The sequence below is a fragment of the Balaenoptera borealis genome, assembly GCF_965194805.1.
Source record: "Balaenoptera borealis genome assembly, chromosome: 16".
Lineage (NCBI taxonomy): Eukaryota > Metazoa > Chordata > Mammalia > Artiodactyla > Balaenopteridae > Balaenoptera > Balaenoptera borealis.
Genome location: NC_138872.1, coordinates 64,332,187 through 64,356,591, shown reverse-complemented (window position 1 = coordinate 64,356,591; position 24,405 = coordinate 64,332,187). Strand labels below are relative to the sequence as shown.

The following is a 24,405-nucleotide window of genomic DNA, read 5'->3' as shown; positions in this document are numbered from 1 at the left end:
TCAACCAGTTATCTTTTACGGCAAGATTGCCTTATGGCCAAGTAGTTATGAGGCAAAAATGTTTGCAGCAAAGATGTTTATGGCAAAGATGCTTACAGCAGAAGTACCTAGAACTGAAAACAAGAACCTGCAGAATAGGGGAATGATTTGTAAAATGAACCAATTTAGTGGAAGTGGAACCCAGGTTGTAGCTGAACTTGAGGCTCCCCAAGAATCTCCAAAGAGATTGGGGGCAGTGCTGTGCTTCCCTTCATTCAGGGCATTTGAGAAAATGTCACTTGAATCTTAGAAGTCAAAGTGATACCACCTTGTCATGAATAGAAGACATCAGCTCTCAAATAGAGAATAATTGTTCTGACCAGAGAAAATGAAACGCCCCTGAAGAAATTATGTAAGTAGTAGCAGTCCTGCTCATTTATTCATTCATCAAACACTGGCACACCATTTTGTATGTCAAGCCCCTTAATGTGTGCTGAAAATATAGACATTGTCCCTGCCCTCAAGGAGCTTTACCTTTGGGTTGTGAAGGCAAGGGGAGCTGACCTTTTTTGAGCTCTTCCTAAGTGTAGACAGTAGGCTTTGTATTTTACGTGCACTGTCTTTCTAAAATTCTCCCAACAGCTTTATGAGTAAGTAGCCATTATCACCAAATAGACAGGTAAGCTGAGGCTCAGAGACGTTAGGGAATTTGATTCAGCTAATCTGTAATGAAATCTGTGTTTGAACACAGGATTATCTGACTCTAAATTTGGAGGAGGGGTCCTTATTTTGGTCAGTGGCACTGGAAAATTGGTAGTAAGGAGTTCAGACTTGATAATGTGATTTGAAAAGTATTCCCCATATTTGTCCTGAGTCCTACCCAATCTGCTGTGATGCCCATCAGCTTATCTGCTATCAGTGCTTTTCAACTGGGTTAACCATTACTTTCCTCCTCATCTCCTCTTTTAGAACCTTAACACCAACTCAGCAAGGCTCTGTCACCTCATCATGGATGAACTTGCTAGCCTGAGGGTTCTGGGTGCCTGCTGCGGGGGCAGAGGAGAGACTGGGAGCCCAGGGGGTTGATGCTACAGAAACATGGAAAAAGATGTTGTTCTTCCTTGTCTGGTACAAAGACTTTGTACCAGAGTCTTTGGTACACAGACTCTGTTTTGTGATGCAAGTTAGAACCATCTACCATAATTAGCAAAGGGCAGTAACATGAGCCTTTTAAATGAGTCCTGTGCCCTGGCTACAAGGAGGAAGGGAGAGATTCATCATGTTGTTTCATAAGCATAAATACAACTAATTAAGTGAAGGTGAAATCTGTACCATCTATATGATGTTTATTTAAAATGATTTGCTCAAGACATGCCCAGAATCCTTCTCCTTAGGAAGATAGCTAGGAGCTGGGTGGAGACAATTTGGGCATTTGAGGAGCAGGAACAAATTGGACCGGCAAGCTGAGAAACCACCTGAGCCAGGCGTTGGCTGTGACCAGTGGATGGACATCTGCTGTTTTTGTCTGTTCAGCACATCCTTGGGGAAATGTTCCTCTTCCACTCTGACCATGTGATTGGGATGGGGCTGCCAATCACAGTTTCTTACCCAATCACCTGGCCACAGGGGTTGGTACATGATCCAGACTCAGCCAATTATAGTACCTTGTTTGCCTGGCCCCAGTGATAGGTCCAGTGCTGGGCATGTGACCCAAGCTTGCATGTTGGAGCCATTTCTTTTGGCAATGAGAACAAAGGACATAGATCTTTTTCTGTTGTGCAGCTTAAAGGATAAGAAGGAGGGACTTCTAGAGCCTTTTTTCTCTATCACATGGCATCAGCTGTCTGTAGGGGAAAATAGAATCAAACTGGGAGCAGCAGAAATGGAGGAAAAGGGGACCAAGAGTATCGAGGATCCAGTTCCCATTCTTGAGTCTCCTAGAGAGGCTCTCATTCTTGTCCTTTGCATTTTAATTTTGTTCTTTTCTGCAATTTCATGAGTCAATAGATTCTCTTCCTGATTAAACTTGTTTGCGTTGGGCTACTGTTACTTCCAAGTGAAAGAACCCTGACTAATGTAGATAGGAACATCAAAAAATCATATTTTGAGAACATTTTCTTGTAAGGAGCTGGCACCTTACATGTTCTGTATCGAGTGCTTGGTTGAAACTTGGACCATGTAAGTTGGGGCAGCATGCAGCTTCCCAGCAGAGAAGGAGATCAGACCAACTAAATATGGAGGCACAGGATCAAGAGTGTCCAACACTTGACCTCAGGCCAGCCATACCTCCTTTGGGCACCAATTCTAATTTTCCACCCTTTTGACTTTCCAAGACCAGGTAAGGGGTGAATTATTCTTAGTTTGGTCTCATTCTCAGAGATCCAGCCTAGAACTCAACTCGCAGCACCCTGGCAGCCAGGTTTCCAACCAACCCCACCAAAGGCCCAGCTACTTCTATGAGAGGTAAGAGTTTTAAAGCATGGTTGTCTACATACCCCCTGGAGATACCAAAGGGACTGGCTGAGGAGGAGAGAGGGAGACACTGCTAAGACAATTTCCACTCCCACTTCAACTGCACCAGCCCTCCCAGCCCCCGATTTCTTTCATTTTGTTTTATTCTATTATTTTAAATTGAAATATTTAGTTGATGTACAATATCATGTAAATTTCAGGTGTACTACATAATAATTTGACATTTGCATACATTATGAAATGACCACCAAGCTAATTCTAGTAACCATCTGTCCCCATAAAAAGTGAACACAATATTATTGACCATATTCTTTGTGCTGTATATTACATTCCCGTGACTTATTTATTATATAACTGGAGGTTTGTATCTCTTAATCCCCTTCACCTATTTACCCCGCCTCCCGCTTCCTTCTTCCTTCTGGCAACCACTGTTGTCCTCTGCCAACCCCAATTCCCGCCCCCCCCCCCTTTTTTTTTTGGCTGCGCCACACAGCATGCGGGATCCTTGTTCCCTGACCAGGGATGGAACCCGTGGCTCCTGCAGTGGAAGCGTGGAATCCTAACCACTGGACCCCAGGTCTTTTTTATATAATATGGGGGTTTAATGCACAATTTTGTTTGAAAATGGGTTCCCTTAAAATAAAAATAAAACCTTTAGAACCATTAATCTGACTAACTTAAGCCAACCACTTCTATTCTCTGAACAAAAGGTGACATGTGACAGGTCAAATAAATCAGTAGGAAAGAAATTCCAACCAACTCTTTCATAAAAAAAGGCCCAGAAACATCCTTACTGAAGGGAAAAATCACCATTTACTTTACAATAGCCCATGTTTTGCCAAATATTATCAATCAAATGCTGGATGTAAAGACAGCATCTTCAACAAATGACCCCATGCCCCTATGTTAATTAAGAAATATGGCTTTATTCACTTGTTCATTCACTAAATACTCACTGAGTGCCCATACCTTGGGCTTACTGTGATAAGTGCTGGGAACACTGGGTGAACAAGATCTTTGATCTTTCTTCCCATGGAGATTTTGGAAGTTTATCCTTCCCTTGCAAGAAAACCCTTTTCTTTTTGGAGGACTTATCTTTGAGCAAAGGAGGGGGAGATTGGCTATAAGATCCAACTGGAAAAAAGGTTTTGGCAACTATACCTGGGGTCCAACCATCCTTCCAAACATGGAGTCACTTACCTTCTCTAACCAACTTTGTTCCAGCTGTAAAGTCCCATCTGGGTTTCAGTGCCAATCTTTGCCTTTAGGATTCTGAAGGATGATTTAAAGGCATGTCTGTGACCCAGCACCTGGGCACTCTCAATCCTTGGTTATGGCCGTCAGGAGTCACTGTAAATGTCGTAATGAGGCCAAGCAAAGGATGGAGAACCAGTCCTCCTAATGACTTGTGAAAGCCTCACTGAGGGATAGGAAACCTTGGTTCTACTTCTGACCATGATGCTCATATCTTGGTAGCTTCACCCATCTGAGTCTCTGTATCTTTACCTATGGGATGAAGGGGCTGAAACTTGGACTTTCCCAGAGGACTGAGTTTCCATATCTGGATGAATTAGTTAAGGTAAGGCTAGCTGCTGTAATAGATAAATTCTTGGTGGCATAACATAATGCATGCTTCTTTCTTTTCACATCATAGTCAAATAGGGGTGGTCTTCCATGTCACCATCTGGGGCCCAGCTCCTCCCATATTGTGTCTCTGCCCTCTTTTAAGTTGGGGGCTGTGTGAAGCTTTCAAGAAGAGCAGTAGAACAGACAAATTTATGAATGCCCCAAATCAAGATGATTTAAAACACTTGAGCTGGTAAATGGGGAAAGAGAGAGAGAGAGAAAGAAAGAGAGAGAGAGCTCTCTGGGAAGTTTTATGGGCCAGGTCTAATAAATGTCTTACATCCATTCCACCCACATGCCATTGGCCAGGAGTTGGTCACATGACCACACCTGAGAGCAAGGAAGTCTGGGAAATGCAGTCTAGCTGTGTACTGAAGAAGAAAGGGAAACAGGTTGCTACACAACCGGCCAGCTGGGTATAGAAAACGCTTGCCACTTTAGATGGCAGTCCTCCTCACTATCCTCTACTTAACAAAGGGATTTAAAACCAAACACTTCTACCTTAACCAGGGGCATCATTTACAGGAGGGTGTTGCAATAATCTGGTCGGGAGATGACAGCAGGCTTGATTAGGGAGTGTGTGCACACATCAGGTTTTCCCAGGAGAGATGATCTCAGCACGAGGACAGTGCAGCAGAGGGGGGCGAATACAGGATTGCATGAAGATGCAGTTTATCACTGAAAAGCCATACACCCACTGTTCCATAAAGACAGTATTTTTTTTTTAATTTTAAAATTCTGCATCTGAAAACACAGTATGACAGAAAGCATCTATATACACCTGCAGTGTTTTTGGTATGATACAGTATTCAATACATCCACTGTTTTCTGCAAAAAATTTTGCTTTGTCAGACAGAAACAAACTCCCCTAGACAAAAAAATACAGCTAAGGCACAATTTCGTTGTTGTTTTTCTGCTAAATGAAAAGACAGAAAAGGTGCAAAAATGGGCGGGTAGTGCAATTGTTTCTGAGAATCACATTCTACTGCGAGGAAAAGCATTCGGATGATTGGAACTTTGATTACTGGTCAATTTCAGATAGTTCAGTATCTCTTAAAATACTCCTTTAAATAAATAGCAAAATATCTACATCTTTCAGTGTGTGCCTTTTGAATTCTCTCTCTTTTTTTTAAAACTTTATTTACAGAGTCTCTCTTTTTTTTAAAATCAATACATTACAAAATATTTCTGTACAGTTTTATGTGTATTATGATCTATAACAAAATAGTTATTTTTTAAAAACTATATCACCACATGTCTTTGAAAAACAATGAGGGGGACGGTAATAACTTATTGTGAGGCCTCTAAAAAAAATACCCAAACGCCTTTGACAACATAATAATATATATTAAAAAAAAAAAAAAAGACAAAGGATGACAAAGACGATTGCGCTCAATTCCAGTGAATTTCCTATGAAAACCCTGGGGTTGTCTTTGGCCTCCATCAGCCCTGGAGCGATGGCAGGGAAATGGGGGGATTCTGAAAGTAGGGAGAGTGTGATCCCTTTGAGAACATGACCCATCCGCTGGGACTATTTAATGCTATCACTTTCCAGGCAGGAAGGATGAAGAGATAAATTGAGAAACTCTCCCGATTTACCCTTGAATGAAGTACCTAAAGTCACCAAGTCTTTGGGGGCAGGGGAGGGTTGGAAAGCCCATGTCGGCATTCTGCCGGTAATTAAGCCAGACCATCACAGTGGCAGTATGCTCTAGGAGAGTGCTTCGGGAGTTGGCTGAGGTTTAGATGAGCACCCAAGCCTTCATTTTACCCATAGGAAAAACAGAAGAATATTTTTCTTCAAGACGACACATAGAAGCCATTTCTATCACATCCGCAAGCTACAGACTGGCAGCCCCTGGCTTAGGAGGTCGCCCTGAAAGCGTCAAGGTGCTCTTTCTTCTCGGATGTTGGTAGAAATGGGAGGGGGAGAGAGGGTGGTTAGCTTTCCCAAAATAATTTTAAGGCCTCATTTCAAAAAGGAGAAACCTACGGCTTTTTGGGGGTGGGGGAAGGGAAGGATAGGGAGGCAAATGAAGAATGGAGAGGATGGAGTTGGGAACAGAGGTGGCAAGGTGCAGAACCTGCTTTCCTGCGGGCTGTGTAGGCAGAGGCGGTTGGAGTATTCCCAGCCAAGGGGAGGGGGAGAGAGGGCTACTTTCTCCCTGCCTGGGGCTTGGCAAGGACAGAACCAATGACAACGTGAGGGGCAGACACAGGTGGCACGTGAAAGCCCTCCTCAGTCTTAAGAGGGGTCTGTACAGTATCTTGTTTGCCAGGTAAAAAAAATAATACTTCTGAGAGAGCGAGAGAGAATGAGAAAGACAGAATTTGCATAGATTGTACATTTAGCTCCAGCAGATTTTGGACACCTTTATTTCGCCCCCCCCCCACCCCCGGTAAACTTCTCAGCAGACACATGAGGTAGCGCCTGTGGTTGACCCATGGGCATAGTAAGGTAAGTGAGGCAGAAGCACAGAGGACCTCCCGTGAGCACGGCTTCCAAAGATGTTTCCAGACATGTGGCAAGATGGCTGCTAAAACCTGGGATCTGGAGCGAGCCGGGCTGTTTGACACGCCAACCCCTCTTCCTGAACCACATCCTGGACCTCTCCGCCTGGTAGGATGGAATTCTGGAAGGCGGGGACCAGGCCAATGTGGACCTCCGTACGTCTAAGGGGCAGCTCTTGGGGTCTGCAAATTCTGTGCCATCTTCCCTTCAGTACAAACTGTCTTGAGACCAGGAGAGCTGAACATGCCAGTTATGAGACACTTCTCCTCTGAGGGACCGTTTCTTTGGGACGGGAATGACTAGTAAGAGGTCCCCATTCCCTTCGGAGCTCGACATAAGCTGTTATTTTTTTGCCCCTTCCTAATGGTGGCTTTTTCCTCCCCCACCAGGACAATGCCTAGCTTCCTTTTAAACCACCTCTCCAGAGAGCAGAGGTTGCCGGAAGTGCACAGGCTGAAAGAGGTTTCCCTTTGCCTACACTCTGGTAAGAAAAAAATGCCAACATTTCAAAATCATATTTCCTATAAAAATATGGATTTCTGGCTTCCCTTACCAAATTAGATGATTCTGCTGCACTGTGCCCGTATTCTCACACGCAACTCAGGCTGGAGCTGAGATGCAGCTGTAGTTTTTTGTCTGTGTCATGTGCACGCTGCAGACTACAGTACCCACCACTCCCTAATGTCTTACACCAACTGCGTCACTCATCTACGCTAGTGTTCTGGACCCTATAGCCACTTGTAACCCCTGCCAGAGGGCGTGGCTTCGATCTGGCGGGTATTTGCCCACAGCTGTTTCTGGCATAGCCCCCTTGGGTGCTGCTGCAGGAGGGTGTCCTGAGTCCCCAGTGAACTTGGCTATGAAAGGGATCTTTGCTCAGGCCCCACACCCGGCATCTACCGCCCTCCTTTCCTCTGCATCCTCTTGGCAAAGAGATCAAGACTCCAGCCAGCGTCCTCCTTGCACCTGCTAACTGGAGAACCAGAAGGAAGCATGGTCCCCCCCAGTCCCGGCATGTGCCCAGAGCAGCTGTAATCTGCCCTTTTGGGGGGGCATGCTCATTCCTTCTCAACTCCACTGGCGTTTTGAAAGTTAAACTAACAATGGCAAATGAAGTCGGAATGACTCCTGATGAGATCAGAACGGGCTTTTTCCGAAGGGCATGTGCACTTCTGAGAACAGGGGTGTCCCAGGAACTGCTCATGCCCTCCTTGGAGACAGGCCACCTTGCACATGGCCGGGGAAGCGGGACTCAGGAAGGCTGCCTGCCTCCTGAGCGTTGGTTTCCACCTGAACGTCACAGGGGTGAATGGGAAATTGGACAGAGTGTCGCAGCTTATTCAATGCGTCCTTCTCCCCCAAACCCACGTCCCACCTCTAAGTCCTCCTGAAGTCCGAGGACCTGGTCAGTGACTCAGCCCACAGTCACTCTGCTTCTTTAATAGGCTTTCCAGAGACCACGTTCTCAGGTTTTGAAACCCTCAGGCAGCCACAGCGCAAGATTGCCTGACCAATGGCCTCTAACTAATAAATCATCCTCAGGTAGATTACGAAAATGAGTTAAACTATTTCCCCTGGGAAAACGTCACCTTTGCTCAAATCATCCTGGGCTTTGTTTGAAATTCTCCCTTTTTTCCTTAAAGCCAAATGGAACATCTTCAAAGTGATTCTCTGGTTCAGAAACAGAGGATGCTGAGGAACATCCCACGAGGCTGCTCCGCTTCCCGGCCTCCTGGCGGTGAGCAGGGAATGAGGCCCGGGCCAGGGAAGGGTGGGGACCGTCCCCGGAGTAAGCCAGCTCTGCCATTCTCCACTTGTTCCCAGGTGGAACAGGAGTCAGCAATGTCAGGGTGCAGGAGGGGCCCCGTCGAGCAGTCTGCAGGCTCATGGGTGCGCAGGGACGTGCCAGGGCAGAGCCCCCGAAACCATCACAAATGACACACACGGCCCTAGTGGCGAGGAGGGTGAAAGGGCAGCTTCCACAGGCTCAGGGAGGCCCTGGCCAGAGGCAGAGGCCGGGGGCAGAAAGTGGATGTGACGCGGGCCTCTCGGCTCCCACAGAGCTTGTGAAACCACGTGGAGCTCATGTGGGCTTTCTGAGAAAGCCACGCCGAGGTCCCTGGAAACACTGGGCCAGCTCCTGGGCTCTCCTGGCCAGGTCTGACCCCCTGCCATCTTCCTAGAATAGATCTCTTTTCCTCCAGGGCATGGAGGGAGCCTGCTTTCCCTCACATGGAGGCCCACGGTTAGACTGGCCGCGGGAGGGCAGCGATGGAGGAAGTAGGGACGCCCCAGGCCCTGCAGCCGGCACAGCCTCCCTCCGCAAGTCGCAAGTCGCTGGCCTGTCGCGTCCCTGTGCCGGGGGCGGGTGGCGGGGATGGCTCAGGAATTCCAACACCCCCAGAGCCAGAGGGCTGAGTCACGCTAACACACTGCATGAGGAAAAGCGAGGCGCCAGTGTCCCCAAGGGCACCCCACTTCCGGCCGGTGGATGATGCTGGTTGAGGCGTTCTCCTCACGGAGTCCAAGTCCCCTGCTTCCCACTGAGGACATGGAGAACGTAGGGCAGACAGAGACAGAGATGACAGACAGATAAAGCAGCAGAGAGACAGAAAGAGACAGACATGAGGCGCTGGGGGATGAGAGGGGGAGGGAGTGGAAGGGCTGGGGGAGGGGGCCTTTTGTGAATAAAGGCAGCTTCAGTTAGTAAGATAACATAATTGACAAGCTGCAAAAACAGCACCTACTAATTAGTCATTGACTAAAACATATAAATAATAAATATCTAAAGTGTCCCTTCTCTATATCCTCCATGGCCCATAGGACATTCTGCCTTGCTGGGCTGGGGGTGTGAGTAGGGGGCGACAGCTGACGGGTCACTGGGAGCAAACGGCGGTACCTTCAAACCCACACTGGAGGGAAATCCGACAAGGACCAGCTCTCTGTGGGAAGGACTTTTCCAAGAGAACCCTGTCCTTGGGGGGAGGGTGGGATCAGCGGAGGAGGGGGCCCCTGGGAGGGGTCTCCGGATGAGCAGGGCAGCCCTCCGATGTACACATGGCAAGGAAAACCCTTTGGGTTTCTAGTAACTCAAGCAATTTGAATAACACTGTTCTTTAGGTTTCAAACAACCAGATACTCAAGCTTCCCACTTTTACACTGCATGTCAGATGGGCCTGTTGGCACCTTGGATAAGAAAGGGCATGAATTTAAAAACCAAATCTGAGATGCTTCTTCCTGGCCGTGAAAAGTCTGTTCCATGCAGTTTGGTCGCTCCCAGCAGCACCGAGTGTGCGATTCACAAATGTTCCAAACGCCTGACCTCAGAACAAAGGGCTCAGGCAGGTGACAGGTATTGCTGTGCTGACCAGCTCAGGCGTTTTGCTCCCAAGGATCTCTATGAGTTTCATGGCCATGGTCCCCGAAGTTCCCGCTGTCAAGGCCCAGAGGGGTCATGGTCTTGGTCTCGTCGCCCGTGAACGGCTGGGGGCTTGACCCTCACGCTCATGAGCATCGCCCAATTTCTGCCTCGAGGGAGGGTGGCCTGGAGCCCAGGATGTCTGGCAGTCCCACTCTGGGTGGGCCTTGGCCATGGCACATCAGAAGGCTCTCCGGCTCATCTAGTTACTAAGGAGGATGGCTGAACCTGAGAAGGGCTGGTGGGAGGCCCTGCCAAGCACGCTACCTCCCTGCGGACGGGCCCACGAGCGTGACTTTAACGCCCTGTCACTTCAGGGCTGGCACAAGGGTTTCCTGGTCCAGAGGAGCAGGAAGAGGAGCTGAAGGGCGGGGCTGGAGATCAAACCCACCCTCTGGGCAGTGCTTCTCAAACTAGGTTTTGCAGAGCCCTTGGGTTCTGAAGAGGTACCTTAGGAGACGCCCTTGGCAAGGGACTGCCCGGTGGGCCGAGCTTTGAGAAAGAACCTCACACTCGCAGCTTCAACCAGAGCAGCCTGGATTTCATCTGCGCCCTGAACCTCCCTCCGCCTGCGACTTAGTAAACAAAGCTCTGCTGCTCAAAATAAAAGTTTTGGAATCACTTGTCTGGGCGGGGTGGGGAGGGGTGTCAGGTCATTGAGGGGGAAGACAAGGAACCTGTAGCACTCGAGGATCAACCAGAAGAGGTAAGACCACCACGGTGCTGGGACTGAGCCATCCCCACTCCCGGGAGCCGGCCTGCTGGGTGCAGGTGGCTGGCAGAACCTGCTTCGGCCTCCAAACCTTCCCTCTCCGTCATTCCATGGCCAGGAGAGTCCCGCTCCCAAAAGGCACCCCCCGGGGGTGGGAGGCCAGGGTCCGGCTCCCACTGGCCCTCTGGCTGCTTCCCCTTTGAGATCCGCTGGGGCCCCCACGTGCCCAGTGCTACCTGAGCCGGCCGTCGGGTTTGACGGCGCCCAGCTCTGACTTGGGGTCAGGGCTGAAGGAGCTCCAGGCCGTCTGGCTGCAGGTCTGCATGACGGGGCAGACGGTGGGGCCTGTGGCACAGATGTCCATGGCGGTCCACATCCCACCCACCAGCGAGTCCAGCCAGCGCTCCAGGGCGGCACCGGCGGACGCGGCGTTCCTCCGAGCCTCCTCCACCTGGGCGGGGCTGATGGGCAGGCTGAGGACGGGGTTCAGGCTCTGGAAGCTCTGCTCCATGTAGGCGCTGCGGGGGGGCCCGTTGTGCAGCTTCAATGCCTCCTCTGAAAGCCAAAGGGAACAATGACATCATTAGAAGAGCCATGGACCGGTCACCTACTACTGTGTGCTTGGCACCGTGCTGGGCACCGTGTAGCACCATTCAGTTCACGGGACAATCTCACAGGGAAGTTCTTTTAGCATTCCCATTGTACAGACAAAGAAACTGAGCCTACGAGGACATTCCTTCAATAGGTATGAGCCCACTTTGTGCAGGGCATGGTCCATTCATTTATTCATTCAGCATGTATTTATGGAGCCCTTTCTATAGTCCAGACAATAATTCATTCAACACATATTTACGAAACATCTACATCTGCAAGGCATTCATTCATTTATTTATTTCATGCAGATTTATTAAGTGCCAGGCTCTATTCTGTGGTGGAGCAAACCAGACAATGAAGGAGACCGCAATCCAGTGGAGGAAGAATGATGACAATAAAGAAAGAAACAAGTAAATAAATAAGGTCATTCCAGAAAATGGTACGTGTCATGAAGGGAATAAATGGGGTGTGTTGAGTCAGAGCAGGGGCTTGATAAACTACGGCCCTTGGGCCTAATCCGGCCCACCACCTGTTGTTGTAAATAAAGTTTTATTGGAACACGGCTATGCCCATTTGGATACATATTGTTTATGGCTGTTACCACAGCACAGCTGAGTAGCTGAGACAGAGATTGTATATGGCCCACAAAGCTGAAAAATTTACTATCTAGCCCTTTACAATAAAAGCTTGCTGCTTCCTGGGTTAGAGAGTGACAAGGGTGTTTATTTTAGTTGGGATGGCAGGGGAGACCTCCCTGAGGAGATGACATCTGAGCTGAGTGCTGATTCATGGGAAGGAAGAAGCCACATGCAGATCCTGGAGAAGAGAATTCCAGGCATTGGGAACAGAGGATGCAAAGCCTCATTAAGCATCTTTCCCCAAATCATACAGGTGATGAGAGTCGGAGCCAGGGTTTGAACCCGGGTCTGTGGACCTCAAAGCCTGGTGAGCAGCCCCGCTCTGGGCTGCTGAATGCCCACCATGAACTCTGTATAAGACATGGATCTCTGCTTCGGTCCAAGATGTGGGGCATGAATGGCCCACAGCAAGGAGTCCTGGAAAGCACGAAGCTGGGACCAGAGTGGGGTGGGGTGGGAGGTCCAGCTGGCTCCCAAAACGGCTCTGCCTTGCTGAGCACCAGGGTCTCATGCCAGAGCTCGGGGACAGCAGTCAGGTTGTCTGGGTTTGAATCCCCACGTCCCACATACCAGGTGTGTGACTTCTTCCTCATCAATAAAATGGGTGGAGAACTAGTACCTTCCTTGTAGCTTTGTTTGTGATGATTAAATGTGCTGACTCATGTGAGGTGCTTAAAATGGTGCCTGGCATATTCTAAGCACTCGGGAAAGTTTAGCTAGGATTATTATTATTGGCATTATTAGTACAAAATACACACACACACACACACACACAAAACTATAGGGCTGATTTTATCATCCCTATTTTACAGATGAGGAAACGGAAGCAGCTATAGTTTAGAGACAGATCTGGAGTTAAATCCAGGGCTGGCTGACTCCGAAGCCCGTTCTTGTCATTATGATACTCTACCAAGAGGCTCATACATCAGCAGGAAGCTAAAACAATGCTTTTGTTTTTTATTTTATTTTTCCATCTGGGAGCTAGTCTTTTGCAGACTTGGTTTCCCCATCTGCAAAATGGGGATACTCACCCTTCCAGCAATTAGACTCACAGGGCTGGCACGAGGCTCAGGTAGAAGTTCACGTGCTTTGTAAACAGTAAAGTAACATATGAACAAGAGAGACAGTGACTGTTTCCCAGGGCTTAAAGATGGGGAAGCAGAAAGTCTAGACATTTGGGGTGAAGGAAAGAAGCTAGATGTTTCTATTTTGAGGAAGTTCCCACTCATGGCTTATTTCATTACCAAACACAAGAATATATTGTTTGAAAAGACTGGCTAATGATTCTGGTAGGTCGTGTTTTACCACATCAGGTTTTGCTGTAGCCAAGATCACTAGGATTAGAAGAAACCTCCTTATAAGACAATGCAGCATTCAGATGACAATGCTTCCTCTTTGCTTGATGGTGGCTGTCACCCTCGGAGACAACCAGGAGAGCCTGGATAATCAGCACGTTACTTTCTGATATGTGTGGTCCTGAGTGAGGAAGAAAGACCGCGTATATATGCCTGCCCTTCAAAAAACAATGGGAGGGCTTCCCTGGTGGCGCAGTGGTTAAGAATCCACCTGCCAATGCAGGGAACACGGGTTCGAGCCCTGGTCTGGGAAGATCCCACATGCCACGGAGCAACTAAAGCCCGTGCGCCGCAACTACTGAGCCTGCGCTCTGGAGCCCGTGAGCCACAGCTACTGAAGCCCGCGCGCCTGGAGCCCGTACTCCGCAACAAGAGAAGCCACTGCAATGAGAAGCCCGCCGACCACAACAAAGAGAAAGCCCACGTGCAGCAACAAAGACCCAATGCAGCCAAAAATAAATAAATAAGATAAATTTATATATATATAAAAAAAAGCAATGAGAAAGCTAGTTGAATTAAAAATATGCTTTGACTTGCATGTACGAGAAAGTCATTCCTTCAGTTCCCAACGCCCCAGGAAGCTGGGGGGCTGGACTCTGCGGCCTGGAGGGGAACCGGTGGGAGAAAGCCGAGAAGCACGCCCGGAGCACATGTCCTGTCTTGCTTTACTCAGCAGAGCTTCTCTTTCTCGAGTTCCTTAAGAAGTCTGGCCCACCTCTCCCTGATGCCCACCAAAGGGTTTTCAGGAAAAAACCCCTGTTTTCTTTTCCTCTGTTTTTTCAGGAGGACAGAGCCTGTTCTCTTTGGAGCAGGTCCTGACTTCCCTACTAGAGCCTCTCAACGCCTTCATCTCTGCAGAGACTGCAGAGGTGAGAAGCTGGGGACTGGGGAGACACCCAAACTGAGAAAAGGCAGGACATTCAAAGTGAAAAGAGGAGTTAACAAACATTTGAACGCTGGGAACCAAATATTGTGGTTGGTGCAGAAAACCCTTATGAAAAATGAGGTTAATGTGGGAAATGCTATTATAGCATCAGCCCACAATGTTCGCCTCTATAATTAAATTTCCCTCAATTCCACCTCATCAGATTTCTTGAGATTACCAGGGATGCATCAATAGCAAACTACTCTTGATGAATCACTTTACAAATTGCATTGCTCCCACCTTCGTGTTCCCTGTCACCAGAACATCATTAACAGATACAATTACTGACGACAGGGGGGCCGCTCCCAGTGGGGTAAAATGACCCTAGGCTCATCCTGGGCATGCGTGGGGAGAGCCCTGCTGTCCTCAGAAATCCCAGGAGAAAAGATCGGAAAAATCAGGACCCCATGAATGGCCCCGGGCTATTTTACTGAGGTAGGGATGGATTCAGGGTCACTTGTTTTCTGTCCGATAGCTGTATGGGAAGCAAAGAGGAGACGGCCACTTCCATCCCTCTCTTCCACGTCTGCCTTTGGGAACCCTTAGAGATGCTAAGGATGTGAGCCTCATCAGTGGGACACTTGAGGACCCTAGGTGGGTGGGCTCTGGCCCCGCTAGTTCTGTAGGAGCTGTCTTTTGCCTGTTTCATGGGGGAGAGGAGAAGCAGACTTCCAGTACCTGAAAACATGAGGTCCAAATCTTTCTGCTTGTTCAGCGCAGAAACTTAGCAGAAATTGACAGAATTCACATCAACACTCCCTTCTTAGGACTCCAGGTGCCCCTCCCCATATCTATGTCCCCCTCTCCTTGTGTCACTGGCTAAATGACACCCAGCCCAGAGCTCTTTTTAGACAACAGAGGCTGTAATGCGTTTCTGGCTTCTGGGTTTGTGATCTGTTAAATGGAGGCGAACAATTTCAAACACCAAGAGACCTGGAAATCCTTTTTCTAGGAATCTATGTTATGGATGCATCTTCATGGGCACATACTATCTTAGGTTCAAGTATCTTCTTTGCAGTGGTATCTGTAACAACAACAACAAAAGAAGCTATGTGTCTACCCAGGCGGGGGTGGGGTGGGGACAGATAGATCGTGGGTCCTTAACCCAAAGGAATACTAGGCAGCTGGCAGCTTTACATACATTGACTTGGAAAGTGAAAAAAGCAAGTTTCACTACAAAGTGTATCATTCTATTCTTAAAAAAATGACAATGTCTTTGTGATTTATTTTGTGTTTATGTCAATGCTTTAAAAGCACTGAGAAACCTCTAGAAGGACTGTACACCAAACTGTTGGCAGTGGCCACTCCTGGGGATGGGATTGAGCAGGGAGGAAGACGTTACCTGTGATAAAAGAAAGGGGGGTGGGGAATAGAAAAATAAAAGAAACCCTTTTGGAAAAAAAAGAAAAAAGGCAGGCATGCTAGGAGTGTGACACCCCTCTCCCTGACCCCATGCCCAGTGGGAACCACCATCCTGAATTTCCTGTTAATAATTTCCTTCATTTCTTCACAGCTTTCTACTGATACATGAATCCTGAAATACTATATTGTTTGCTTGGCCTGTGTTTGAACTTTAAATACATGCATGGTAATTATGATATCCCCACCCTAACATTATGTTCTAGAGGCTCATCCAGATCAGCACGTGGAGGGTCCTACGCTGTGTTCCCTGCTGCGTAGACCTCCACTGTCGGAACAGACCACATTGTTGGTCCATTGGATGTCAGACCTTTGGATTGGTTCTGGTTTGGTGCTATTATGAACAACTTGCTGTATTTCTGCACAAGTCTCTATGGCCTCTACCTAGGGTGGAATTTCTGTGCGGTAGGGTATGTGTATATGTTCAACTTCACCAGCAAATGCGAACTCATTTTATTACACGGCTCTCTCACTAGCACTTACATGGACAGTTATTATTCTCCATCTTGACCATCAAATGATGTTGTCTCATCTTCAAACATGTCCTAACATGGCAGACGTGAAGTGGAATCCCTTTTTGCTTTTAATTTGCATTTCTCTCATTATTCACGAGGCTGAGCATCTTTTTATATGTGTGTGTATATGCTCTCTCTTTTTTATTTCTTTTACATCAGGGATTGGCCCTTACTCTAAAGGGCCAGATAGCAAATACTTTTGGCTCTGTGGGCAACTACTCAATGCTGGCGCTGTGGCCCCAAAGTAACCAGAGTCAATATGTAAATGAGTGTGACTGCATTTCAATAAAATTTTACTTACAAAAACAGGGAGTGGGCTGGATTTGGCCTGTGGCTTGTAGTTTGCTCTGACTTAGGGGATGTCTGAATTTGAGTACTTTTTGTATATTCCAAATATGAGTACTTTTTTTTGTGTGTAAATATTTTCCTTTAGTATGTAATATGTCCCCTCACCTAGTATATCATGTTTTTGATGAACAGAAATTCCTATTTTAGTTATATTTTTTAAAACATTGAACAAGATTTGCTGAAACTCAATATCAGCTTGGGTTTATTTCCCACCTGTCTTAAATATGATCAGGACCTTCCAGAAGTCCATTGAGAGAGCATCTAATAAACAGGTGTCTAATACAGAGACAGATGACATCACCTCGGTGTGCAGAGACGGGCAGAAAATTAGAAGGTTCTGTATGACAAATGAGCAGGAAAAAGTCCTGAGAGCAGACAGCCCTGCTCTCGAAGGTGGCCCACGTGCCCCATGTCTGAGCGACGCTGCCCGCCCAGGTGAAGGACCCAGGAGGCCTCTGGCAATGGAATATTTACCCCACAGAAATATTGGAAGTACTCACCCGGTTTGATGGGCTGCCTGTTTGAGAAGGTCAGAGGCGCGACGAGGAATTTGGTTTCTGCGACTGGCACCCAGTGGTGGAGAATTTTCACTGTCCAGACCCCAGGCCTCAGGGGCAAGTTCAAAGGGGGCTTGTAGTGGGTGAATTCGGCAGTGGACTCAATCAGGATGTCGTAGGTGGCTGCGATGATGTTGACGGGATCCACCCAGACGACAGTCACAGTCACGTTGGGGCCCTTCCCCCATTTCTGCATGCCGACTGGCTCGTCCATGGGCCCCAGGAGACCCCCAAAGTTGCGAAAGAGCCGCTCCTTGGCATCCCAGTCAGTGCCAACCTGAAACAGGGAGCGAGTTCTGAAATCACGGGGCCTCTTAGGAAGGCCTAGGATACTGCTTATTGGGCTTCATATACCCATATAACAGATGAGGAAACTGAGGCTCCAATTAAGTTACTTGCTCAGTAACTTAATGTTGGACAGGCAGTAAGCAGAAGACCTGGGATTTGGACCTAGTCTGAAGGATTACGAGGCCTGTGGTCCATTTCACTAAACCTTTGGGCCTCCTGTGCCTACTGTGTGGTGTGTACATGGAATGAATGAATACCTGCTTGCAGGCCATTCCACGGAAACATACACCCTGCCACTCAACAGGTGCAGTTGATCTCCACTTCGGTCATTGGCTTTCCAGATAATGTGCCTCTTTTTAGTACAATCATTCTGAACAAGAGTGGAGCTCAGGATTTGGAGCTGCCCTATTATAAGCTAGGAAACATGAGGGTCCCTTAGTATCGCCTATCATTTGCAGGAGTTCAGATAGCTTTCCAAGGAAGAGAGAGCTTTGGCTTCCCTAAAGCGTTCTGAGCTGGACTCTAGGGGTGGGAGATGGTTGTACAATATCCATCCTTCCTGCCAGCCAGCGGGGTGTGTGTATGGCTTTGACCCCCCAGAAATCTGCTCTTGGCTTCCATCCTTCCCCTTTTGCTGCCTGCAATTTATTCTCCACCCAGTAACCAGAAAGACCTTGTGAAATGTCCTCTCACTGCTCAAATCCCTGTGGCTGGTCCCCTGCTGATTCCTGGTGCCCAGCACTGCGCTTGGTACACAGTCAATGCTCCATCAATCACCTGTCGAATGAATGCGTGAATGCCTTGGCAAAAAATGAATTAACCACATAGATCCCTGATACTGAGCTTTGATGCTATTTCAAGTCAGATTAAATTAGGGGCTCTTCTCTCCCCCAGGAGGTTTAATATAATGTTCTGAAGACACAGCGTGTGGTACATGGTAGCAGGTGGTGAGCACACTACAAGGACGCTGGTGCCGTGATCCTTCCGTGAGCAGCGTCTCTGATGTGTGTGTGTGCAGGATGGGGTGCAGGTGTGGCTAAACATGTCTACACCCTGAGTAGACTTCACACGTGCAGTGCAAACATAAGCTGGTTTACTTTCTCGTTGTTCGTGCCACAAGTTACTATACCCAGGACACAGGGCTCCACGGCTAATATTTACCGAGAGCTTCTGGTGTGCCAGACCTACTGCTAAGTGGGTGGGTGCATCGATTTGGCTAACATTCCCAACTCCACCGAGGGGGGACCCTTGACATTATCCTCATTTCACACATGAGGAAACTGAGGTTCAGAACAGTTGGATGACTAGCTCTGGTCGGTGAGGGGGACCCAGGAAGTCTGACCCCAGAGTCTGGGTTCTTATTCACTCTTCTATATATTGCCTCCCATTCACTCACTCACTCACCCACTCATTCATTCATTCATTCATTCATCCATCCAAAACATATGTGCCGGGCGCCTACCACCTACCGGGGTGGTTGTAATATGTGCATGTTCACAGGCCCACAACCTGCTTCAGGTTTCCAACTTTAGGCCAAGACTGGCCTTAAGGAGCTGCCCTAGGGGGCAGCAGAGGGAGTCACGCTGGGACAGAGGCAGCCGTCCCTCCCAGCCTTGGGAGATCTTGGCCTGTTCTGCCACCCTGCCACCTTCTCCAGGTACTGGCACCTACTGAGGACCCCTGGGGCCTAGCACAGCAGCTGAAACACAGGAGGAATGAAAACAACACTGTCTATTGAAGAAATAAATGAATAAGTAGGCAGGATGCAAGCTAGGCCTCAAAGTCAGAGATTGTTCTAGAGAAACCCTATCCTGCGACCTCCATCCGTACAATCCTTTCCAGCTCCTTCCCACTGTTCGTGAGTCCAGTCTCTCCTCCTGTCCTATCCTGCGACCTCCATCCGTACAATCCTTTCCAGCTCCTTCCCACTGTTCGTGAGTCCAGTCTCTCCTCCTGTCCTATCCTGCGAGGTCTGGTCCTTTACGATCCGACTCCAGCTTCATCTCCATCCCTCTCCCTCCCCTCTACTCCCCCCTGCTCCAGGCCACCCTGGAACACTCTCGGCGCCTCTGCCAGAAGGGCTCTCTCTCCCCTGATCTTCCGTCTGCGCCCGGCCCTCTCTCGGGCTCAGTCTTCCTTCCTTCCCCGCCCTCCTCCTGGCCAGTTCATCATCTAGCTCTCAGCCCAGGTGTCACCTCTACCTGGAAGCCTTCTTTGCTTACAGGCACCCCTGATGTGCTTGTCTAAGCATTTGCCTTTTTAACCTATCTATCTATCTATCTATCTATCTATCTATCTATCTATCTATCTGTTTTGCGCAGTATCACAACTTCTAATTTACATGTCTCTCTCCATAGCTCAAGACTGTCATGTGAAGAAGAATATATATGTATATATATATATCTGTGTGTGTGTGTGTGTGTGTGTGTGTGTAACTGAGTCACTTTGCTGTACAGAAGAAATTAATGCAACATTGTAAATCAACTATACTTCAATAAAATAAAAAAAAACCAAATTGTCAACCACATGAGGGCAGGGACTACACCTGGCTTGTTCACTGCTATATCACTGGTGCCTAAAAGAGTGCTGAGCACGCAGTGGGTGCTCAATATCTCTCTCTATCTATCAGTCCATCCATTATCTACATATGTCATGAATGATTAGCGGCCGAGCACATGGACAAATGGATCAATGACCACAAAACCACTTTGGGGTCCTACTTAAGGAAGGGATGTATGACCCGTTAGGAGAGTGGGGGGACAGTCCAGAACATCATCTTTGGATCCCCCAGAGAAATGGGGGTGAACAAGTCTCCTAAGTCTGAGTTCTAAAACCAAGATAACCCAGGTGGAAGAGTTGTGGAGCAGCTGACAGTGGGAAACTTGAATTTGTCCTATATCTAGGAGAGGAGGAGGAAGTCGGCTGCCGCCTCCCAACATGAGGGGAGGTGGGGCTGCCCGAGAGGGAGCCCAATGGCTGTCACATCATCTGTGGCCCTCCAGATCTTCTCACCAGGCCTCACTGTGGAAGTCCACTGCCATTCACTGCCAAGCGGTCAATTACTCAAATTTAAGTACGTGTTGAAGTTCAAGCTCAATATACTGGTCCCCAGCTTCAAACTCACCAAGGCTTCCTTCCCACTGCACCTAAAATGCAATTCAAACTTCTTTCCAGGGCCTGCGAGACCCCTCATGATCTGTCCTCTGGCCCCCCTGAGACCTTCCTCCTGCTCACTGGCCACACTGGCCTTGCTGCTCTTTGAATATGCCAAGCTCCTTCCTGGAGCCTCAGGACCTTTGTGCATGCTCTTCTCTTGGAAGATCCAAGAATGTTCTAGGTCTTCCCACCATTGACTCTTTTATAGGTTTCAACCCTAGAGTTATCTCATTAGAAAAGCCTTCCCAAATGAATCGTTCCATCAAATGTAAGCCAGCAGGACTCTATGGGACCTTCTCCAGACAGATCCTCCTAGGTCCTCCACCTGCCTCTTGTCTGGAATAAAAACTTTAGCCTCCTAGGCCTTCCTTGAGTTCCAAAGAATAAATTTAATTAGAGAAGTGAGAAAATTCAGAAAGAAAGGAAAACAGTCAAATGAGACAAAATAATAATAGTTTAGTCACTAAACAAAGTCACGGACCTTTTAGTTCCTCCTCAAGGGCTATAGATAATATCCTGAGCCATATTCTTGAGCTGTTTTGCAGATACTGAAATCCCTACCAGGTGGAAGAAGTTAACTGTATGCTGCCCACAAGCACTAGACCCCAGATGGGTTGCAACCAGAAGGTTTATGATGTTGACTCCTGATTACCTCACCACCAACCAATCAGAAGAATGTCCATGAGCTGATGATTCACCCAACAACCGCCCTCCCTCATCCTGTCTTTAAAAACCTTTCCTGAAAAACCATCAGGGAATTTGTGTCTTTTGAGCATTAGCTGCCTGGACTCCTTGCTTGGCGCCCTAGAATAAACACTGTGCTTTCCTTCACCACAATCCTGTGTCAGTAGATTGGCTTTACTGTGCTTGGGCGAGCAGACCCAAGTTTGGTTTGGTAACAGAAAGCTGTCCCTACCAGCCTCTCAAGTCCTCAGGAATCACATGAATGAAGTTTTATTTTCTTTACAATACTTGCCTTTAACTGGAGCGTTTTTGTTCATTTATTTGCTCACTCATTGGCCGAGTGCCCCACTAGACTGCAATTCCACAACAACAAGGGTCTGGTCTGTCTGGTACACTACTGCCCCTCCCACACCTCATGTATTGTAGGCACTCGGGGGCTGCCTGCTGAAGGAATGAGCATCTTTCCTCTAAGCCACTAACATGGGACTCCCAGGGATGGAGCAATCAGAGCTATTCAATGACACTGGCCGCCTGCCATGAGCCAGGCCCTATGCAAAGCCCTGGGACTGTGCCGACCCGACGGAGATTCTCAATAGCCCACAAAGTGGCCCTGCAGTTCGTTCCCTCCTTCTTGTCCAATTTTACACTGTTTGCCTTAAAACTCAGGAAAAAAAATCAAGACACAAGTTTCAGGGCTCCCTGCATCACATGCTGTTACTCTGCCAGAGATCTGGGTGGTTCCCACATCAAGGGCACCAGAGCTGTACCGGAAACCCTCACAAATCACTAGCCACGGAGTGCCCAACATCTGTCACTGCCAGAAGTGCCCAGTTACCCACTGGCAGGCTGATAAACAGGGAGAGCCCAGCCACCAGGCATCCATATCCCTATGGGACATTAATGTCTTCAATTGGCCTCTTGGGCCCCCAGCACAGAATCCAACTGGGACAGCGTCTAATTGCCCCCTGACGCCAGTAATTTATGGAGTGGGCTCCCATGGCAGCTTGGATCCAGTCACTCCATTTGGAGCCTTAAATGAAAATGGTGGCTGAACAAGAAACTTCCACCCATGCCTGTTCAGTGCCCATCCAGTCGGGCACAGGTCGGCCAGGCGGGGCCAGAGGGACCGGAGAAGGACCAGCAAGGAAAATGTAAGCAACTCAGACACTTCCTCCCACCCCACTCCTGACCTTCAAGATTCTCCATATTCTAAAACAGGGTTCTTCATCCCTAACCCAGCAGCCAAACGCACTGGGAATGTTGAACTCCGGGAATGAATCACCTCTTTAGCTTCTTGCTGACGTGGGGAAGTTAGAAATCAGGTGCTGGAATTTTGTGTGGGCAACACTCACCAAGCTTGATCAAGTCTCCCCTTCCCACCAGCATCACTACCCAAGCACATACACTCACTCATTCAGAAATCTTATTCAGCATCTACGAAGGCTGTGTACTCTTGTATGTGCTGAGGGTACAGCAGTGAGCCAGTGCTGCAGTCTCTGCTCTCTTGCAGACAGTCACCAAGTGATCAGAGAAATCAACAAGATCACTTGAGATGGTAAATGCTAAGAAAAAAATAAAATAGGGATGTGTTGGGTGTAGAAACGTGGCATAAGCGGGTGGGCACGGACGGCTTCTCTGAAGGTGCACTACTTGCATTTAGATCAGAACGAACAACAACAACAACAAAGGTGAAAACCTGGGGGACAGTATTCTAGGAAGGAGGGTCACTATGTGTCAAGCCCGAGGCAGGAACAAACTTGGCATGTTTGACAAAGATATAAGCAGAGTGAGCGGGAAGAAGAGTGGTCCTGGATGAGGCTGGAGAAGCAGACAGAGGCCAGATCATGTAGGGCCTTTCAGGTCTCGAGGTAGGGCTGATGTTACAAGGGTGGTGTTAGATGAATCCACCTCCCCAGGCAGAAAAATAACTAAAAGCCAATGCAGTCCTGGGGAGGTGGGAACTGCATTCCATGGATCCACGAATCAGACCATCTGTCCATCCACTGACACCTCTGTCCATCCCTCTATGCATGCATGCATCCATTCACTCAGCCATTCAATGACTGATCTGGTGCTTACTTTGAGTTAAACCCTGTGTTAGGAACTGGGGAAACAAAAGCACAATTAAGCGTGGGATTTGTGGCCTAAGAGACCTGGATTCAATGTTGAGCTCTTCTGCTTCCTAGCTATAATCCAGAAAATCACTGACTCTCTATAGGCCTCAGTTCTCCAATCTGTAAGATGGGACTAATGCCACAACTTCATTAGGAAACTGATTTGTTATTGGTTTATTACTAACATAGGTTTAGGAGGAATCACTGGTTAGGGTGAAAAATGAAAAGGAATAGAAGTTCTACTATAAAAATATACCAAAGCTCCAGGTTGGTTGGCGCACTGATATTGACCACCCTGAACCTTCTCCAGGCACAGGGTCAGCTTATCTTTGGGTCTCTTCAAGTCCTCTTCTCCTCCAGCTCCAATTACAAGCGTCAGAGCAGAAACAGAGCCCAGCAAGTAGACTGCCAGAAGGGACTGTCGTGTGACAGTTTCTGGCCTCTTACCTCAGAAAACTGAAGCCTCCCAAAGTCGCTGGGTGGACTGGCAATCTTGAAGACTTTCTTTGGCATCACCCATGTCTCCAGGGTCTCGAGTTTGCTCACGGCCAGATTGGTAGCATGATGCTTGATCAGAAAGCCCTGGAAACGGTCAGCAAGGAAGTAGAGGTGGACAGAGGCTGGGTGGCCCATTGGATAGTACCTGAAAAACATGCACAGGCTCACGCAAGCTCATGGGTCAGGGCTGGACGTGTGTTGGATCACAATGGGGTTCCCCACCCATCACGCTGATCCTGTCCCTAAAATAATCCCCATTTTATACAAAGCTCACTGTATTCCTGAAAGCTGCTCCCTGTGTTTCTATGATCTCAATAACTGTTAACAATAACTTTTTGCTGATCATAAATGTAAAACATGCTGACTGTATGAAAGTACAATCAAGAAAATAAAAATGACTACTTTTGATGCTTCTTTCCATAGATGATGTCAATTCACAGACATTCACTGACCCTCCAGTGCTAGGTACTGAGAAGTGACAATGGTGTGCAAACAATGTCATCGTGACATATTTCCTTTCAGCCTTATTTTCTACACACATATTTACATAAATCCTACATAGCTGGGACCATAATATACACACTGGCTATATCCT

The 24,405-nt window shown here is 48.0% G+C and overlaps 2 protein-coding genes and 1 long non-coding RNA gene across 3 annotated transcripts in view; 2 read left to right on the top strand and 1 right to left on the bottom strand.

Moving 5' to 3' along the window:
- Window positions 1-5,458, top strand: part of RPS15A (ribosomal protein S15a) — a 399,535-nt gene extending 394,077 nt beyond the window's left edge. Inside the window, exons 7-8 of the transcript XR_014236118.1 lie at window positions 2,357-2,442; window positions 3,928-5,458. The gene's annotated coding sequence lies outside the window, so the exon portion shown is untranslated. The remainder of the gene's footprint in view (window positions 1-2,356; window positions 2,443-3,927) is intronic.
- The window catches only part of XYLT1 (xylosyltransferase 1), a 301,880-nt gene continuing 282,252 nt past the window's right edge, over window positions 4,778-24,405 (bottom strand). Inside the window, exons 10-12 of the mRNA XM_082362428.1 lie at window positions 23,760-23,955; window positions 17,014-17,347; window positions 4,778-11,274 (exon numbers count right to left, since the gene is read on the bottom strand). Of these exons, the coding sequence (XP_082218554.1) occupies window positions 10,952-11,274; window positions 17,014-17,347; window positions 23,760-23,955 (853 nt within the window). The 3' untranslated portion in view covers window positions 4,778-10,951. The remainder of the gene's footprint in view (window positions 11,275-17,013; window positions 17,348-23,759; window positions 23,956-24,405) is intronic.
- LOC309614377 lies at window positions 11,281-12,566 on the top strand. The gene is made up of 3 exons (XR_014236136.1): window positions 11,281-11,464; window positions 11,622-11,752; window positions 12,205-12,566. It is a non-coding gene; the product is annotated as an uncharacterized lncRNA (long non-coding RNA).